This window comes from Xyrauchen texanus, chromosome 34 (genome assembly GCF_025860055.1).
Source record: "Xyrauchen texanus isolate HMW12.3.18 chromosome 34, RBS_HiC_50CHRs, whole genome shotgun sequence".
Lineage (NCBI taxonomy): Eukaryota > Metazoa > Chordata > Actinopteri > Cypriniformes > Catostomidae > Xyrauchen > Xyrauchen texanus.
This window is the reverse complement of record NC_068309.1, coordinates 11,480,574-11,495,513: the sequence shown is the minus strand read 5'-3', so window position 1 is coordinate 11,495,513 and position 14,940 is coordinate 11,480,574. Positions and strand designations below refer to the sequence as shown.

Below are 14,940 nucleotides of genomic sequence, written 5' to 3'. Positions count from 1 at the left end.
ATCAAAAATGCAAGCATGTACATCTCATGTTACAATACTGCTGAGAAAGTAATGCACTTTATTTATTAATTTTATAAATGATTCATCCTTGTCATGATGACTACAATCATATCAACTGTATCTGGGTTAAAAGTTTGTGTTGTTATCTCAAAGCAAGTTAGGGCATTTGGAAACAAGGTAGCCTTTTTTTATCAAAAGTCCAAAAAACTCTCCAAACAAGTGATCTGAGTGTTTGTGGCAGGGCGGAGGGCGGGATCGGGTCGTGATCCTACACACCCGGTCCCGTATTAGGCTAATTAAGCATCCGTGAGGGATAAAGGTCGACTGCAGGGGATCGTGCGGGAGAGAGAGAATTACGGGCATGTCCGTCATGTGTGTGTTGATGTTTGTGCTTTTGGTTTAAGTTTTCATTAAAATATCATTTATATTGACAAGCCGGTTCTCGCCTCCTCCTTGCCCATCTTAACCCCCTTACAGTGTTTTACTGAACCTAAGAACTGCATACATTTGTAAATGCCACAATAAACCAGAAACATAATTACTTGGAATAAGTAGCAAGTAATAAGATCCAGCACTGTTTCAGTTGAGCACATGGAATATCAAGACCTGTCAATCTGAAGCGATCAATCCAATCAAAGCTGTAAAACAGTGACCGATTGGTCTCAACACATCGTCCCTTCCCACCATACCCACCCATATACCTGAGATCAGAGATGATCTTATTATCGGTTTAAGAGGTTAGTCAAGTTTGCTGTTTTTAACTATAAACTAACACATTATCTGTTATGCTGTATTTAATTAAGTTAATGTTGAACAGGTTAGCTTTTTAAATTTTTTAAAGTTGATAATTGTCATTTTCTTCAATCGTCTAATTATTAGAACACCTATAATACGTTGCTTGTAAGTGTTTGCTTCAGCCATTGGATGGCATGGTACAAGTGTATGTGTGCACATGATCACGATAGTACCACCTCTGCCTTATTTTGAGCCAGGAAAAACCCTGATAATTGCTTAATAATCTCTTCTTTAATTTCCCATGTCATGACTTTGAGGCCCAGGTAAATGAATGGTTAGTTGGATATGTGCATGTATGCACATGCATATTTTGGGGTCAGAGTTTTGTTTTGTGTGTGTGTTAATTAGTTGTGTTTGCTAAGACAAGCATCACTATTATTATTGCTCATACTTTCCATCATTTGAACAAACCCTAACTCCAAGTATAACCTTAAGGCCTTTCATGGGCTCTTTGAGTTGGTAAAATCAAGTCAGTTTTATTTGGATCGCTTCAAAAAACAATAGACACAGGGCGTGGGCCAGAACCGAATAATCAAATTTCATTTTTGAGCACTATGACTCAACTTGTCTGGTGTTATAGTACATATTTGCATGACCCACTGGGCAATATGTGATTGTTAGATCATACACTGTAAGACATTGTGCATTAGTTTATTTATTTCTGTGTATCTCTGTATATTTGTTTTGGTATGATGAGGTTGTTCTGTTCTGGCTTCACCTCAGCTGAGAGCCAGCATAAGTTTAAAAATGGTGCGTGAGTGTGTTAAGAAATAGCATTGCTCTTCCAGTGGGTTTAGTTTGGCAGAGGTGGGCATAAGCCTGTAATTGATTTACTCTTCACTAAAGTTAGGTTTGTATTGGACAGAGTATTCCTCTAGGGATGTGTCAGAATTACTCTGAAGAATTCAACTGCTCCAGGCATGCCTTTGAACTCGGTCCTTCTTTGAGTTTAAAGTAACAAATGTAAAATCTGGATTTCAGATCTTTGTTTAAAGGTAATTTATTTGTTCATGGGCAATGACATGCATGAGATGTTGGCAGCTGTCCTTAAAGTAAATGCCTCAGAAGTGTTGCTTACACCAGTGTTTTTAAAAGTTCCTATGCTGCTCATTTCCTCACCTCTTCTTCCTTATACGGGGTGAAGGTGGGGGATTGTCAGGTTAGCTTCGATGATAGACACCTGCTGGCAAAACCCTCCTTTTCCGTTGACGGCCATTCAAAACCTGTGCATTTGAAAATATATATATATATATATATATATATATATATATATATATATATATATATATATATATATATATATATATATATATAGTGCAAACTACATATACGGTACACTCACTGAGCACTTTATTAGGAACACTATTGCCACTTTTACATACCGTTCCTAGCCCAGATTACTCAGCATGGTTAGCTAACCATCTTTAGAGAAGTGGCGACTCACGATTAGGAAGTTGCTCAGTCAGCGAAATCATTTTAATCCTGATTTCGCAGCACCACATTGGAAAAATAAATCATAAGTGTCTTAACGATGCCTGGATCAGTACAGAGCAGCTTAGTTCAGCAACTGTAACCATTTGGCTCGATGGTGGAACCTATTGACTAGTTAGTAGATTATCAAAATAATGTGTCATTTAAAAAATCCCTGTCTAAAATTGGGCTGGGTTAGGGTCACCACCAATCATATACATTTCTTAGAGGTATATGAGCACTTAATGCAGCCCTTAAAAGACTGAAAGATGTTACTGACAGATGCAACAAATAAATAGGCTAAATACTGTACTGATATAACCTTTTATTGCACAAAATAATCATAGACCTCACAATAAACCCTACTTATTATACATAATAATCCTTTTATTTAAAAAAAAAGCAAAATCTCGTTTCCAGTGAGGCACTTAAAATGTAAGTGAATGGGGGCCAATCTGTAAACCTTACAATACTCACTGTTTCAAAAGTATAGCCATAAGATAAATATGCGTGTTAAAGTGATTTTTTTAAATCGCCTACTAGCCTTTTCTGTGTAACGTTATAGCCATTTAAAACTTTGTTGCCATGACGATGTAATGTCAACAAATCCTAAAATGCCTGTAAAAATGACATAAAAATTTACGGCTCAAATAATACATGAGTTTTAACAGAGGAATTAATGTAAATGCGTTTATAAAATTATAAGCTTCACATTTCTGCCTATTAAATCCTCCAAACATTGGCCCCATTCACTTCTATTGTAAGTGCCTCACTGTAACCTCCACTTTTGCTTTTTTTAAAGAAAAGGAGGGACGAGTCAAAATTATTATAATTTTTGGGTTGTTGTTGTAGTCTACTTTATGCCACAAATGCTGTCAATTGATCTTAACTTGTATTGAACCCAGAATATTAATTTAATGGCTGTATTGCCAGTGTATATAGCTCTGTATTCTCACAGATTGAAGTTGCATCTCTAAATTCAACCTCTCTAAAACTGTAAAGCTATAATAAATTAATAATAAAAAAGATCTAGATAACTCTCTAATCAAAGTCACTCGTCTACTACTTATAAGGTTTCTTTGCTGAAGGATGTAGCCCAAAAAGAGCTGCTTTGTATACCACCCACACCAATCTGTTTGATCCGTTTAAATTGATTCCTGCAGCAGCACAAACTGAGATCATTGAAAAAACTATTACACATGTAAAACAAAATTCTAGTTATACATGTTTCTGATCATACTGTCAAAGTGACAATAAACAATAGCTACAACACTATGTGATTATGGGACATTCGACCCTATTATAGCTCTGCTGTGCAAACATTTATCTAAGTTAAGGCATTTTCCCTTTTTTTGGTAAGTATGATGGTTTACTGAAAGCTCAGTAATTGCATATCATTGTGCAGGCGTCTGTATCATGCTTGCTTCCTTCTCTCTGTCTCTCTATCTTCAGGCAATCACAAACTTTTGACTCTAATAATCAGTTTTGAGACAGTAATTTAGTACCGTCCACCCCCAAACCCCCAATAAATCAAACGCAGTAAATGCAGATTGACTGTGCAGAGATTCCACTCCCTCTCACTCTTTCTCTCTCTCTCTCTCTCTCTTCTCTATTTTTCTCTCTCAGTGTAGATAGATAGATAGATAGATAGATTGATTGATTGATTGATTGATTGATTGATTGATTCAACTTGTCAGCAAAGATAGAAGGAACTTGTCAACACTGCATTTCAAAATCTTTCAACACTCATCTGTGTCCTAAACATCCAGAACTGACTAAGGAATTTTCTGGAAGCAATTTTCCCTTTTGCTTTGAGAACGAGCTGTTTTGGGAGGACCCTTATGAGAGATCTCCACTGAGCGCCTTGAAGTGGACTCTGCACATTGCTGCAGAAGTGAGATCATTCTTTCTGCGTTGAGAGTGGAAAGGGTGTGGATGGGCCCCTCTGACTATTCTCTTTGATTATGTACTGATAGTGGTCTCATCTTCTCCAGTCACACATAATTCACATCAATAAGATCTCACCAAGCTGTCAAGAAATTCCAAGACGTATGTGTTCTGTCAGATGATATAAATTTAATATGTGTCTGCATGTTAAATGTGCACAGTCTTTTAATTTCCTGGTAGGTGTGCAACATTTAAAAAAAACATGTAAGTGTATATACATTACTGTGCAAAAGTCTTTGGTTATTTTGGTTATTTATAATGGTTATTTTTATTTTCAGTTTCAATAGGAAATATACATTTTAGACTCTCACACATTCCTTTTGCTAATAGAGAAGAACAGGAAGCCCTGCAACAGATGGCATGGCCCCCACAATGCCCCCACTGAACTTTGAGTCAGTCTGGGATTACGTGAAGAGACAAAAGCAAAATGAGACAGCCTAAATATATACAGTAGAAGAACTTTGGCGAATTCGCTTAAGGAGCTTGTAACATTTATCTGCCTAGATCTTTTGCCCAGTACTGTATATTTTGAAAATCACTCTTATTGAATCCCTGTTAAATTAGGCTGTATTCGAGTTTACATGACAGTAATCAATCAGATGCACATTTCTCTGGGGCCTCTAACATAAGACATGTTCTTATGTTCAAAAAAAGGGTGTGCAATGGAAAAGAACAGAAGTCTTGAGGCAGGGGTTTAATTTTTTAAACGTTGAACTACTGTAGATTTAACTTGACACAAAGTCTAAAAACCGCAACACTTATGGTGTGAAATGCTCAAAATACAGGACAAGACGTGCTGCAATGGGAAAAAGTCCTCCGTCTGCATGTATGGCTGTATCAGTGATGTTTAAAGGGGATTCATTTAAAGACGAAACTGTTCCTCTTTGTGAAACTCTCCAATATACTGTATATACTGCACGCTTTCAGCACGTTAATTAAAGCTAAAATATTTGTTTTGTGAAAAATTGCAAACAACCTTTCTGTTTGGGTCAAAAAAAGACCCAGTAGAATACAGTAGATACAGCACACCTTACTTTTTTATTATACACAGAACATGCTTTGAAAAGGTCCCCAGCCCACACATATTGAGAGATCAGGATATTAGAGACTTGAGGATGATCTCTTTTGACTTGGGCCCTAGCAATGCCGTAGTAACCACCTAAAACACCCTGACATTGCATAAAGGTAAACAGGTATCATAAAAATGTAATGCAAAGATAAGTTTACATTTGAATAGTTTTTCACTGTTTTTAACTCTTAAACTGATAAAAAATTACCTGAACATAAGGTAACATATAAAAATAAAAAAAATAAAACTGTTTGGCTTTACTAATTGACTTTTAATATTGACACTAATATTTACAGTATAAACAGTATTTTTCTATTAATGAATGCTCATCTACCTTGGCGAGCATGTAATTACTTGTATCTGGACACTACAAGCCTTCTATCTACTTTCAAAGACAGAAAAAGTACCCTCACACACACACCAGCTCAATTTGCCCTTAGGCCCAGTCAAACAGGTGTCTCATTGTGCAAAGACGAAGATTTGTGTTTTTGCTTGTGTGTGGGTAGATCGAAAGTTTGTGGGTGCGTATGTGTGTTTTGCACATATTTGGCTAGTCTTACCTTCTCTGTGAGTTGCACTGCATTGTGATGTACAGTAGGTGATGTATGAGTGAGTGAATGTGTGTGCTATCATGAAGATCTGGATGTGTTTGCTGGGATGGATTTTGTTGGATTTAATGAGATTTGGAGTGCAGGGTCTAAAGAATCACATTCCAAAGGTATGGCCTCATTCTGGCAACCATTCTGAAGAGTGTTTGTTTGAGAAAATTGTTCATACAAATCCATGCATTGCTTGTAGTGTTCACTACTGTGACCTAATAATTGTATTTGTTTTGGCGCACCAGTCGTGCAAAGCATGAATATCTTATAGAGGACCTCTTCAAAAAGAATTTGAGTACATATAGACAAATATTTGTATGCAGATGTATGTCATATGCATGTAATCAAGTGTTAGTTCAGTCTCTCCTAATGACTGGCTATGGTTTGGCTGCAGATGTAAGAGGTTAAAGTGGTTTGGGTTTTTATGGGTGGAATAGTTTTCACTGAGCTGGTTTGACCCAGATTACCACAAACGCTGGGTTCAGGTCCAGTGTCAGGATGCAGATTTTGACTATATTTGACATTTATGAGTTTTGCAGTATTTTACACTAGCACAGTTGATTTTTTTCACTTACAGAAATTCTCTGTTTTGCTTCTTCTTTTAGTATATCATAACCACTGTTCGTTTTTTTATATAATACATAAAGCTAAATTTAATCTCCAGCCTGACATTGTATTTAAAAACACTTAGTAGCAGAAAAACAACAGCTGTGGCAGCAGTTTTATGACCAAAATAACATAATGGATGAGACAGATTAATTAATTCATTTATTTTTGCAGCTGGGATTGGTTTTGTGTTTTCTTAATTTAGTTTTTACTCCTAACCATCTTTTGCCTATTAAATTTATTTTGTTTCCATTTCATCTTTTGAAATTCTTTGTTCTAGTACTTTTGAGTACAAGACCCAGTTGCAACAAACAGATCTTAACTAAAGGTTTTTGTTGCACCCGGCTACAGGCTATTGTTCTATCAGAGCATGAGCAGCGTTGTACGAGAAACTGTTTGTGTATCAGTAAAAGTGCAAGATAGAGCTGGTTTAAAATTGCCTGTAGAAATACCTGTGTCTCCATGATATATTTACAGAGAGTGGCTTTCTTTCAAGTCAAATCAGCCCCCTTTGTACTGACTTTTATGTGTGCGTGACTGTTCTGTGAACTAAACCGCTTTATCTAGTCTTTACACATATATATTTGCTAAAGACCAAGACACTGGATGCAAATCTGTACCTTACAAAATGTAAGGTTACCTATGTAACCCTGGTTCTCTGATAACAGGAGTGAGGTATGTCTCTATGGGAAACACCTTTGTGCGTGTAAACGATGGAAGCAGTTTTATAGGACCATGTCTGTCCAATGACAGAAAAGTCACAGCAGTGACCAGGAAGCCCCACCTTCCTGTTATAAGCCACTGTCACCTGCCTTAAAGTCATTGTCGGCACATCTCTTCCCCATGCTGCTGCAAGGAGGGAAGTGTGATGAGATACATCACTCTTGTTCTCAGAGAACGGGGGTTACATATGTAACCTTACAGTCTCTTACAAACAGATAACCTTCGGTATCTCACTATGGGATGTAGACAACTCCCGGATTGCTGATATGCTGTCTGAAGCAGACTGACTCAGAATATTGTATGAAAAATATCCAAATATTGGTATATTGCCACCAGGGAATAGTTATGGAATGAGATACTTTAAACATCTTATTTAAAACTGAGCCTGTACTGTGTGTGTGTGTGTGTGTGTGTGTGTGTGTGTGTGTGTGTGTGTGTGTGTGTGTGTGTGTGTGTGTGTGTGCTAAAACATCAGAATCAGACGTATTCACGCTGAGGACCGTGTGAGTGTGAAGGCTCGGTAACTTCCAGTCTGTAAAATCTCACAAATGTGTGAGGCGACACCCAGCTCGCCTCAGCACAACTGTCCTGGACTGTAATGCCCTTAAACAGCCTCTTGTGGAATGAGCCTTCTGGAGGCTTTATACCAATGCTATTATAACTTTATATAATAGCGTCTGCCACCCAATGAGACAAACAAATGCTTTGTGATATAGGTAACCTTATGAGAGTCAGCATGGAACATAAAGAGCTGATTAAGCTTTCTCAGCATCCTCGTCCTTTCCACATACACACGCAGGGCACAATCAGCGCTTTTGAGACCGGATGTAACCTCCGCGCACCCTTCGTAAACTTACACACCAGTGGGTGTTGACCCATTGTTCCGGAGTCCACTCCAACATGGCATGCCGATATCGCTGCAAAATATACCTTAACAGGTCAGAAAGCTCAGAATGTCTGCTACAGAACATAAAAAGGAATAATATGTCTGTGTGCGCACCAATGTTCAAACACACCCCACTTCAAGTCAGAAAGCGATCTCGTTGAGGCCGCTCTCACCCTGAATTGTTTCGATTACCCTCGGAGGCAACCCAGTGGCATTTAAATGAATCCTCTCATGGGCCAGGCCCATAGAGGTACTTGGGCCGGGTACTGGTGAAAAATCTCACCGTGCGCTTGAAATAGGAGATCTCTGCACAACGGCCAAAGCTGGTCGTGAAGGAGCTGAATTGTCTCCACCAACCAAAGTTTCCCCGGCCAGTATGGGCAATCTGAATTACTGTGTGACCATGCTCCCTTACTCTTTTTAAAGTCAGGCCGATCAGGCTCAGTGGGGGGAACATGTATAATAGATCGTTTGGCCATGGGTGCACCAGTGCATCCACACCCATAGGTGCATCTTCGCTAACCAGAGAGAAGAACAGAGTTCCCTCTGGACAACAAATCCACCCCATGTTCATTACGCTCAGAACATGAGTTGCCCATAATGAAACACTGTCAGTAACTCCAGAAAGTTTATGTGTCCAATTTTACGATTCTACCTTTGCACACCACGTCCCAACCCGTGAGTGACGCGACTGTCGCCACCACTTTCCTCAAAGAGACCACCCCCAAAGGGATTCCCTCGTGAAGGAAAGTGAGAATTCTCAATTGACGGAGAGCGTGTATTCCCTGTCATCACTCTCACTCTTCGGTTTAGGTAACGTTGAGGACACAAATGCTGCGCTGCTATCCAGTGCCGAAACTCTCATTCTCAGTCCCAAAGGAATATTTGAAACTGTTGAGGCCATTAACCCCAACAGATGCAGACATGTCCATTCTCCCCATCTGAAAAAGGGATGTGCAACTGCAAAACAATCTGATGCGTTCCTCCGAAAGAAATGCTCGATACAGATCTGAGTTCAATCTGAGACCTAGGTAATTTATTTCCTGAGATAACACCAGACAGCTCTTTGTGAGGTTTATCTCGAAACAAAAATTCTCCATATGCAACACTAACATGTTGGTGTTTGTCTCTGCTTGTTGCTATTACGGTGCACAGAGGAGCATATCTTTACAAATGATTTTGTCAGCATAAAATTTGAGAGAAAATTGTATGTAAAACCTGATGATTATGATATAATCATGATCCTGCATGAGTTTAAGTTGGGTTATAAATCTTTAACCTTAGAGGTTACCAAAGCGCTTTACACTGTGTCCCAATCACCCATTCACACTCACACTCATACCAAAGGTGCTAGCCTGCCATTGGGAGCAACTTGGGGTTCAGTGTCTTGCCCAAGGACACTTTGGCACATGGAGTCATGTGGTCTGGGAATCGAACCACCGGTTGCGGTGGTTCGATTCACATCTAGTGGCAGAGCTGGGACTTGCTCTGATAGTGATAATTTGTTTTATTATTTCTATTGGTGCACTGCCTGGATGCACAGTCAAAATGTTAATTTTCACATTCAACCTCATCCTCAAATTCTCTCATCATTTACTCACCCTCATGATATCCCAGATGTGTATGACTTCCTTTCTTCTGCAGAACACAAATTCAGATTTTTTAAATAATATTTTAGCTCTGTAGGCCAAAATGTGTATGCCCCAAATGCACATAAAGGCAGTATAAAAGTAATCCAGAAGACTCCAGTTGTTTAATCCATGTCTTCAGAACTGATATGATACGTGTGGGTGAGAAACAGATAAATATTTGTCATTTTTTCTTAGAAAGCAGTGTGCGATATGCAGAGAAGTATGTGAATCACCAAAAACACAAGAAGAATGTGAAAGTGATCTGTTTCTTCGTTTCTCATCCACACCAATCACATCGCTTCTGAAGATACTGAATTAACCACTAGAGTCTAATGGATTATTTTTATGCTGATTTAAGTTTGTTTGTTTAGCTTTAAAATGGTGCCACCCCTTCACTTGCATTGTATGGACCTACAGAGCTGAGAAATTCTTCTAAAAATTGTCATTTAGGTTCAGCAGAAGAAAGAAAGTCATACACATCTGGGGTTGCATGAGGGTGAGTAAATAATTGTAATTATTTGGTGAACTAACCCTTTAAGGGCTCTTGTCACATCTGGATGAATTTGTCAATAAGAGGAGAGGTTTGGAAACATTTCTAGTAATTATTACAGTGAAAATGTCCCACGAGGACATTATATATAATGCTGAAATATAATGCCTTCTTTCGCTATTTCATAGCTTTTAAAGTCCTGTGTGGATTCTTTTTTCAGTGTAGTTACAGTTATCAGTGTAGTAAGTATTTAGATCGATAGTTCTGTACAGCAGTACCGCTGCTCTATAAATGCAGAGTACACAACCTACGTAGGGCAACAACCCTGATCGTGGAACACTCACTGTGTCTAAAACCACCCCTATCCACTATATAGTGCACTATTTCAAGATTTCGCTATTTTGTAGGATTGTCTGAATTCTGAGGGAGCCACTCGTTCACTTCTTTTGTTCACTCATTATTACCCACAATGCACTCTAATTTCAAGTACACTCGATGATGGTTAATTTCCCACGATCCACCATGGGTAAGACATGTACGAGCTAGGAGTTTACTGCTTCCTTCACTCCTGCAATGTTTTATTTCATGCTGAACGTAGTAAATTACTTTTTAACAAACCATTACTGGATTAAAATAACGTAAAAACATATAAAAAGACAAAACGTAGAGATGCTTTTTAAATTGTACTCTTTATTTGATCAAATGTGTTTACTCTTTATATTTACACACAGTATATAATAAAATATAATATTAAAATGACAAACAGAATGAAGATTTATTGTATTAAAATATTATTTAATAAGAAAAACAAATAAGGCCCAAGTATTTTAAAATTTCATATGTGAAGTTTCTGCACCAGCCCCAGAGTTCCGACACTCGTCCGAATTCACTAATTTTGTTCACTTACTACTGAGATAAAGTGCACTAACTGCTATTCACTATATAGGAAATAGTGAATCAGTGAACGATTGTGGCCACAGCCACTCTCATCGACATGATTGCCTCGCGCCCACACATCTCACATGCACGCGCCCCACACACCTCACTGTGCACATGCAGATATGCTGTCTGTTCACGCTCCAGTTGTTGATCATGCGAATGACTGTGATTTACACTATACTTGGATGTTTACATGGATTTATACAGTTAATCTGCCTGAAGTAGCTGCGATAGTTTCCAGTATCCCCGCAAGGGCGTGGAGTAAATGCAGTGCATCCGGAAAGTATTCACAGCGCTTCACTTTTTCCACATTTTGTTATGTTACAGCCTTATTCCAAAATGGATTAAATTCATTATTTTCCTCAAAATTCTAAAAACAGTACCCCACAATGACAATGTGAAAGAAGTTTGTTTGAAATCTTTGTCAATTTATAAATAAAAAAAATCACATGACTCCAGTGGTTAAATCCATGTTTTCGGTGGATGTGTCGGTGAGACACAGATCAATGTTTGTTTGTGTCCTGCAGAATAAAGAAAGTCATACACATCTGGGATGGCATGACAGTGAGTAACCTATGAGAGAATTTAAATTTAATAAAAAAGCAATACTGGTGATTGTAAATCGTGTGCACATCACTGCTTTGAGATCATTCAATCTTAAAAGGGAGTAATGATTTATACTCAATCTGGCCCATGCGAAGGCAATCATGCACTATAGAAAGGATTTAGTTTACGGGTTCTGTATGATTCCCCTTTTATTTAGAATAATCATTTTAAACTAGTACATTTTACATTTACAAGAAAATGGGAGTGGTGCTTGTCTTTGCAAAACTCGGCACTATTATGCCAGTGTGTTGCTGTGCGGTTGCCACGGTATTCAGGGTGGTTGCTAGGGTAATGCTAGATAGTTTCTATGGTGTTCTGAGTGGCTTAGGTGGTTCCCTACAGGTCCAAGTCAAAAGAGCCCTCACCCAAGTCATGTTCCGGTTCCTTCAATGGAAGTCTGAGACCTGCCTGATTTATTGTCCGGCAGATGAAAATTGTAAATCTGATTGCTTTGAAAAGTAATGAAATATTAATTTGTTCAAATCCCTGACCATAAATACAAACATACAATAGTAATACTAATGGGGTGGATTATTTTAACACTGTTGCCTCTAATTGACACCCATTTAGAATCAGACTTGATAAAGCAAGTTTTTGTGTATTTTACACCTGTTACTCTTTATTTTTATTTTTTTGCACTGATCAGATACAGCCTCTCTTCTCCAAACTTTGTGCAATTGGAGAAACAACAATGTTTTTGTTCAATTAAGGACAATGTCTTGCAGCGATGAAGTACCTGTTTGCATGGTGGTCCCAGTCACAGGAAGCCCCCTGGTGGATGGATAGTGTTATAGCCTGAGCTGGAGGAAGAGCTGTTCTTCACTTTGTGACTGGGCAGTTGATGTGACTCAGTGTGTTCAGAGCCTTTTTGGCAGGCTATTAGAGGGATATCAGGCAAACAGTGGGAAGATAAGTTGGATGACAGGACTCCATAGCCAGGTGGAGATCAAGTGTCTCTTCATCAGGACGTGGCCACAGAAAGTGCCATTGTTAGTTGTAGTATCAGGCCAGAGGGTCTGCTTTTACCCTGGTTTCCCTCTTCCAAAGCCTCTTCCATGTCACCTTAGCAAACTACAGTCTGATGTCTACACCTTAAGAGCTGATTAACAGGTGGTAAGAGATGTAGTACAAAAACTAAAATTCAAAAATGGTGAAACTAACCAACATGGCAACACAAATAAATGCAGTATAGTACAAAATAACTTAATCGCTTACTTGTTCCCTGTTACTAAAAATCTGCCTTAGACTCAAACACAGCAGTTTTTAAAAAGACACTTTTCAGTTTTGTATGATGCCATGTTGATATACATCAACAATCCTTTGACACTATAGTGTAAGTGTTTTATCACAATGTGAGTCTGTTTTCTATTTCCCATCTCCTCATTCAGAACCAAGCCAGATCATCTGCATCCCAGACCATTTTCCTGTTACTTATTTTTATTTTTTTTCTCTCTCTCTCTCTCTCTCTCTCTCTCTCTCTCTCTCTCTCTCTCTCTCTCTAAGATATGTTGAGTGTGTCTCTAGATCTAGCCTACCTAGATGTCATTTCTGGCATCATAGACTTGTTAAAATGTTTGATTTGAATTGTTTGTCTTGGTATTGTTTTGTGCCTCTGTCAGTCCAGTTTACACTTTAACAACCAGTGTGACGTAGAAAGACTGATGCCTTGTTTTGTAGAGGCACTGTTGTGTTGCCTGTGATTTTCATTTATATTGAGTTATGCATGAATATACCGCTGATCTTCACATGAGGTCTCAGTAGATCATTATTGATTGTTGCAAGATAGTTGATAGCTGAAATTATTTGGGATTATTGTGTCTTTTTATTTATCTGAACAGATGCTAGAAGATATGGTGTTATAGCTATTCATTTTCTATTGATCAGAGCCCCAAAAGAAATGCCTTTTTGTGCTATATCAAAGCTGGCTTTTAATTTAGCAAGTCATTTCTTTGTATTTACAGAGTCTTCGCAGACGTGGCATCATCCGTGGTGATGGTACCCTGCCCACTGGATCCAAACGTCCTGTCTTTCATGGCCGTGGTGATGTGTTTGAGGTGGATGAGGACACAGACCTTGTGGACCACAACCTCTTGTCCAAAAATAGTGGTAAACCTTCTAAGACTCTCCCAACTGATACCACAGGCAGCCGGGATAGAAAACCTGAATCCACATCTAAACGTCTGGATGAAAACATCACCACTGAAAAGGAAAAACCTGACAAACTTTTACCAAAGAAACCAGGGGATACAATCATCAATTTGGATGTTAGTGTATCCTTTGTATCACCACAGAAACCAACAATAATGACTGTCCCTAGTGAAGAAATCCATCTGGAAACCACATCCAGATCTGACGATCAAGAATCCAACCTGTTAAAGGAGGACGTGGATCACGGATTTACCACACAGGCTCCTCATAGCACAACTTTTTGGAAGGGCATCTCTCCAGGCAGTGGAACTACAATTCCAGAAGTTCCAGAAGTCCCTGTAGGGTCTGGAAGAGGTTCTGAGGATCACCCATCTACTGTCATACTTACAGGCAGGCACGGAGATCTTGTGCAAGGCTCTGATGGGATGATGTATCGCATCCAAAAGGGCCCCATTGGGCCAATGGGCCGCCCTGGTAAGCCTGTGAGTATACATTTAGTATAAATCCTGTACAAAACCAGGTCAGTTGTGTTGGCCTTATGTCACATCCTATTATAACTTTGAAGAATTTAGTGAAACCAGTCTGCATTCAACAAGTATAAAGACTCAATGGCAGAAACCAATTGCTTTAGCAGATACAGCTCACATCGTATAAATCAAACATCAGACAATTTTTCTGTCATGTGCAGCTTTTTAGACAATAAATAGGAATAAGAAACTTCTGGAGCAGTCTGTAAAAGCAGGAGAACCAAGTCTGGTGCAGAAAGCATGCAAAAGCACAATAGGAAAAAAATACAGAAAATTCTTTATTTTACAGAAAAAAAAAAAGTCTTTCTCAGATACTCATGTATTTACACAAAGGGAATTCATAGGGCCTTTGATGTTAATCTGCGTACCGGTATATGTATATATTTAAGCTGCACAACATACCACATATGTCAGCACGTCTTGTCGCAAGCTTTATCTTAATTTGTCCAGCTCTCTATAATTGGCTGTGGGCAGAACAAGACCAGTCTGCATTTATACTGGGAC

At 38.6% G+C, this 14,940-nt stretch overlaps 1 protein-coding gene across 2 annotated transcripts in view; it reads left to right on the top strand.

The window, feature by feature from the left end:
- Positions 1 to 14,940, top strand: part of si:ch211-196i2.1 (collagen alpha-1(I) chain) — a 109,640-nt gene that overhangs the window by 53,707 nt on the left and 40,993 nt on the right. Inside the window, exons 1-2 of one of the 2 annotated variants that reach the window (XM_052103897.1) lie at positions 5,859 to 5,999; positions 13,723 to 14,391. In XM_052103897.1, coding sequence (XP_051959857.1) covers positions 5,913 to 5,999; positions 13,723 to 14,391 — 756 coding nt within the window. In that variant the 5' untranslated portion in view covers positions 5,859 to 5,912. Of the gene's footprint in view, positions 1 to 5,858; positions 6,000 to 13,722; positions 14,392 to 14,940 lie in introns of those variants that run through there. The other variant, XM_052103896.1, reaches the window with a different exon arrangement.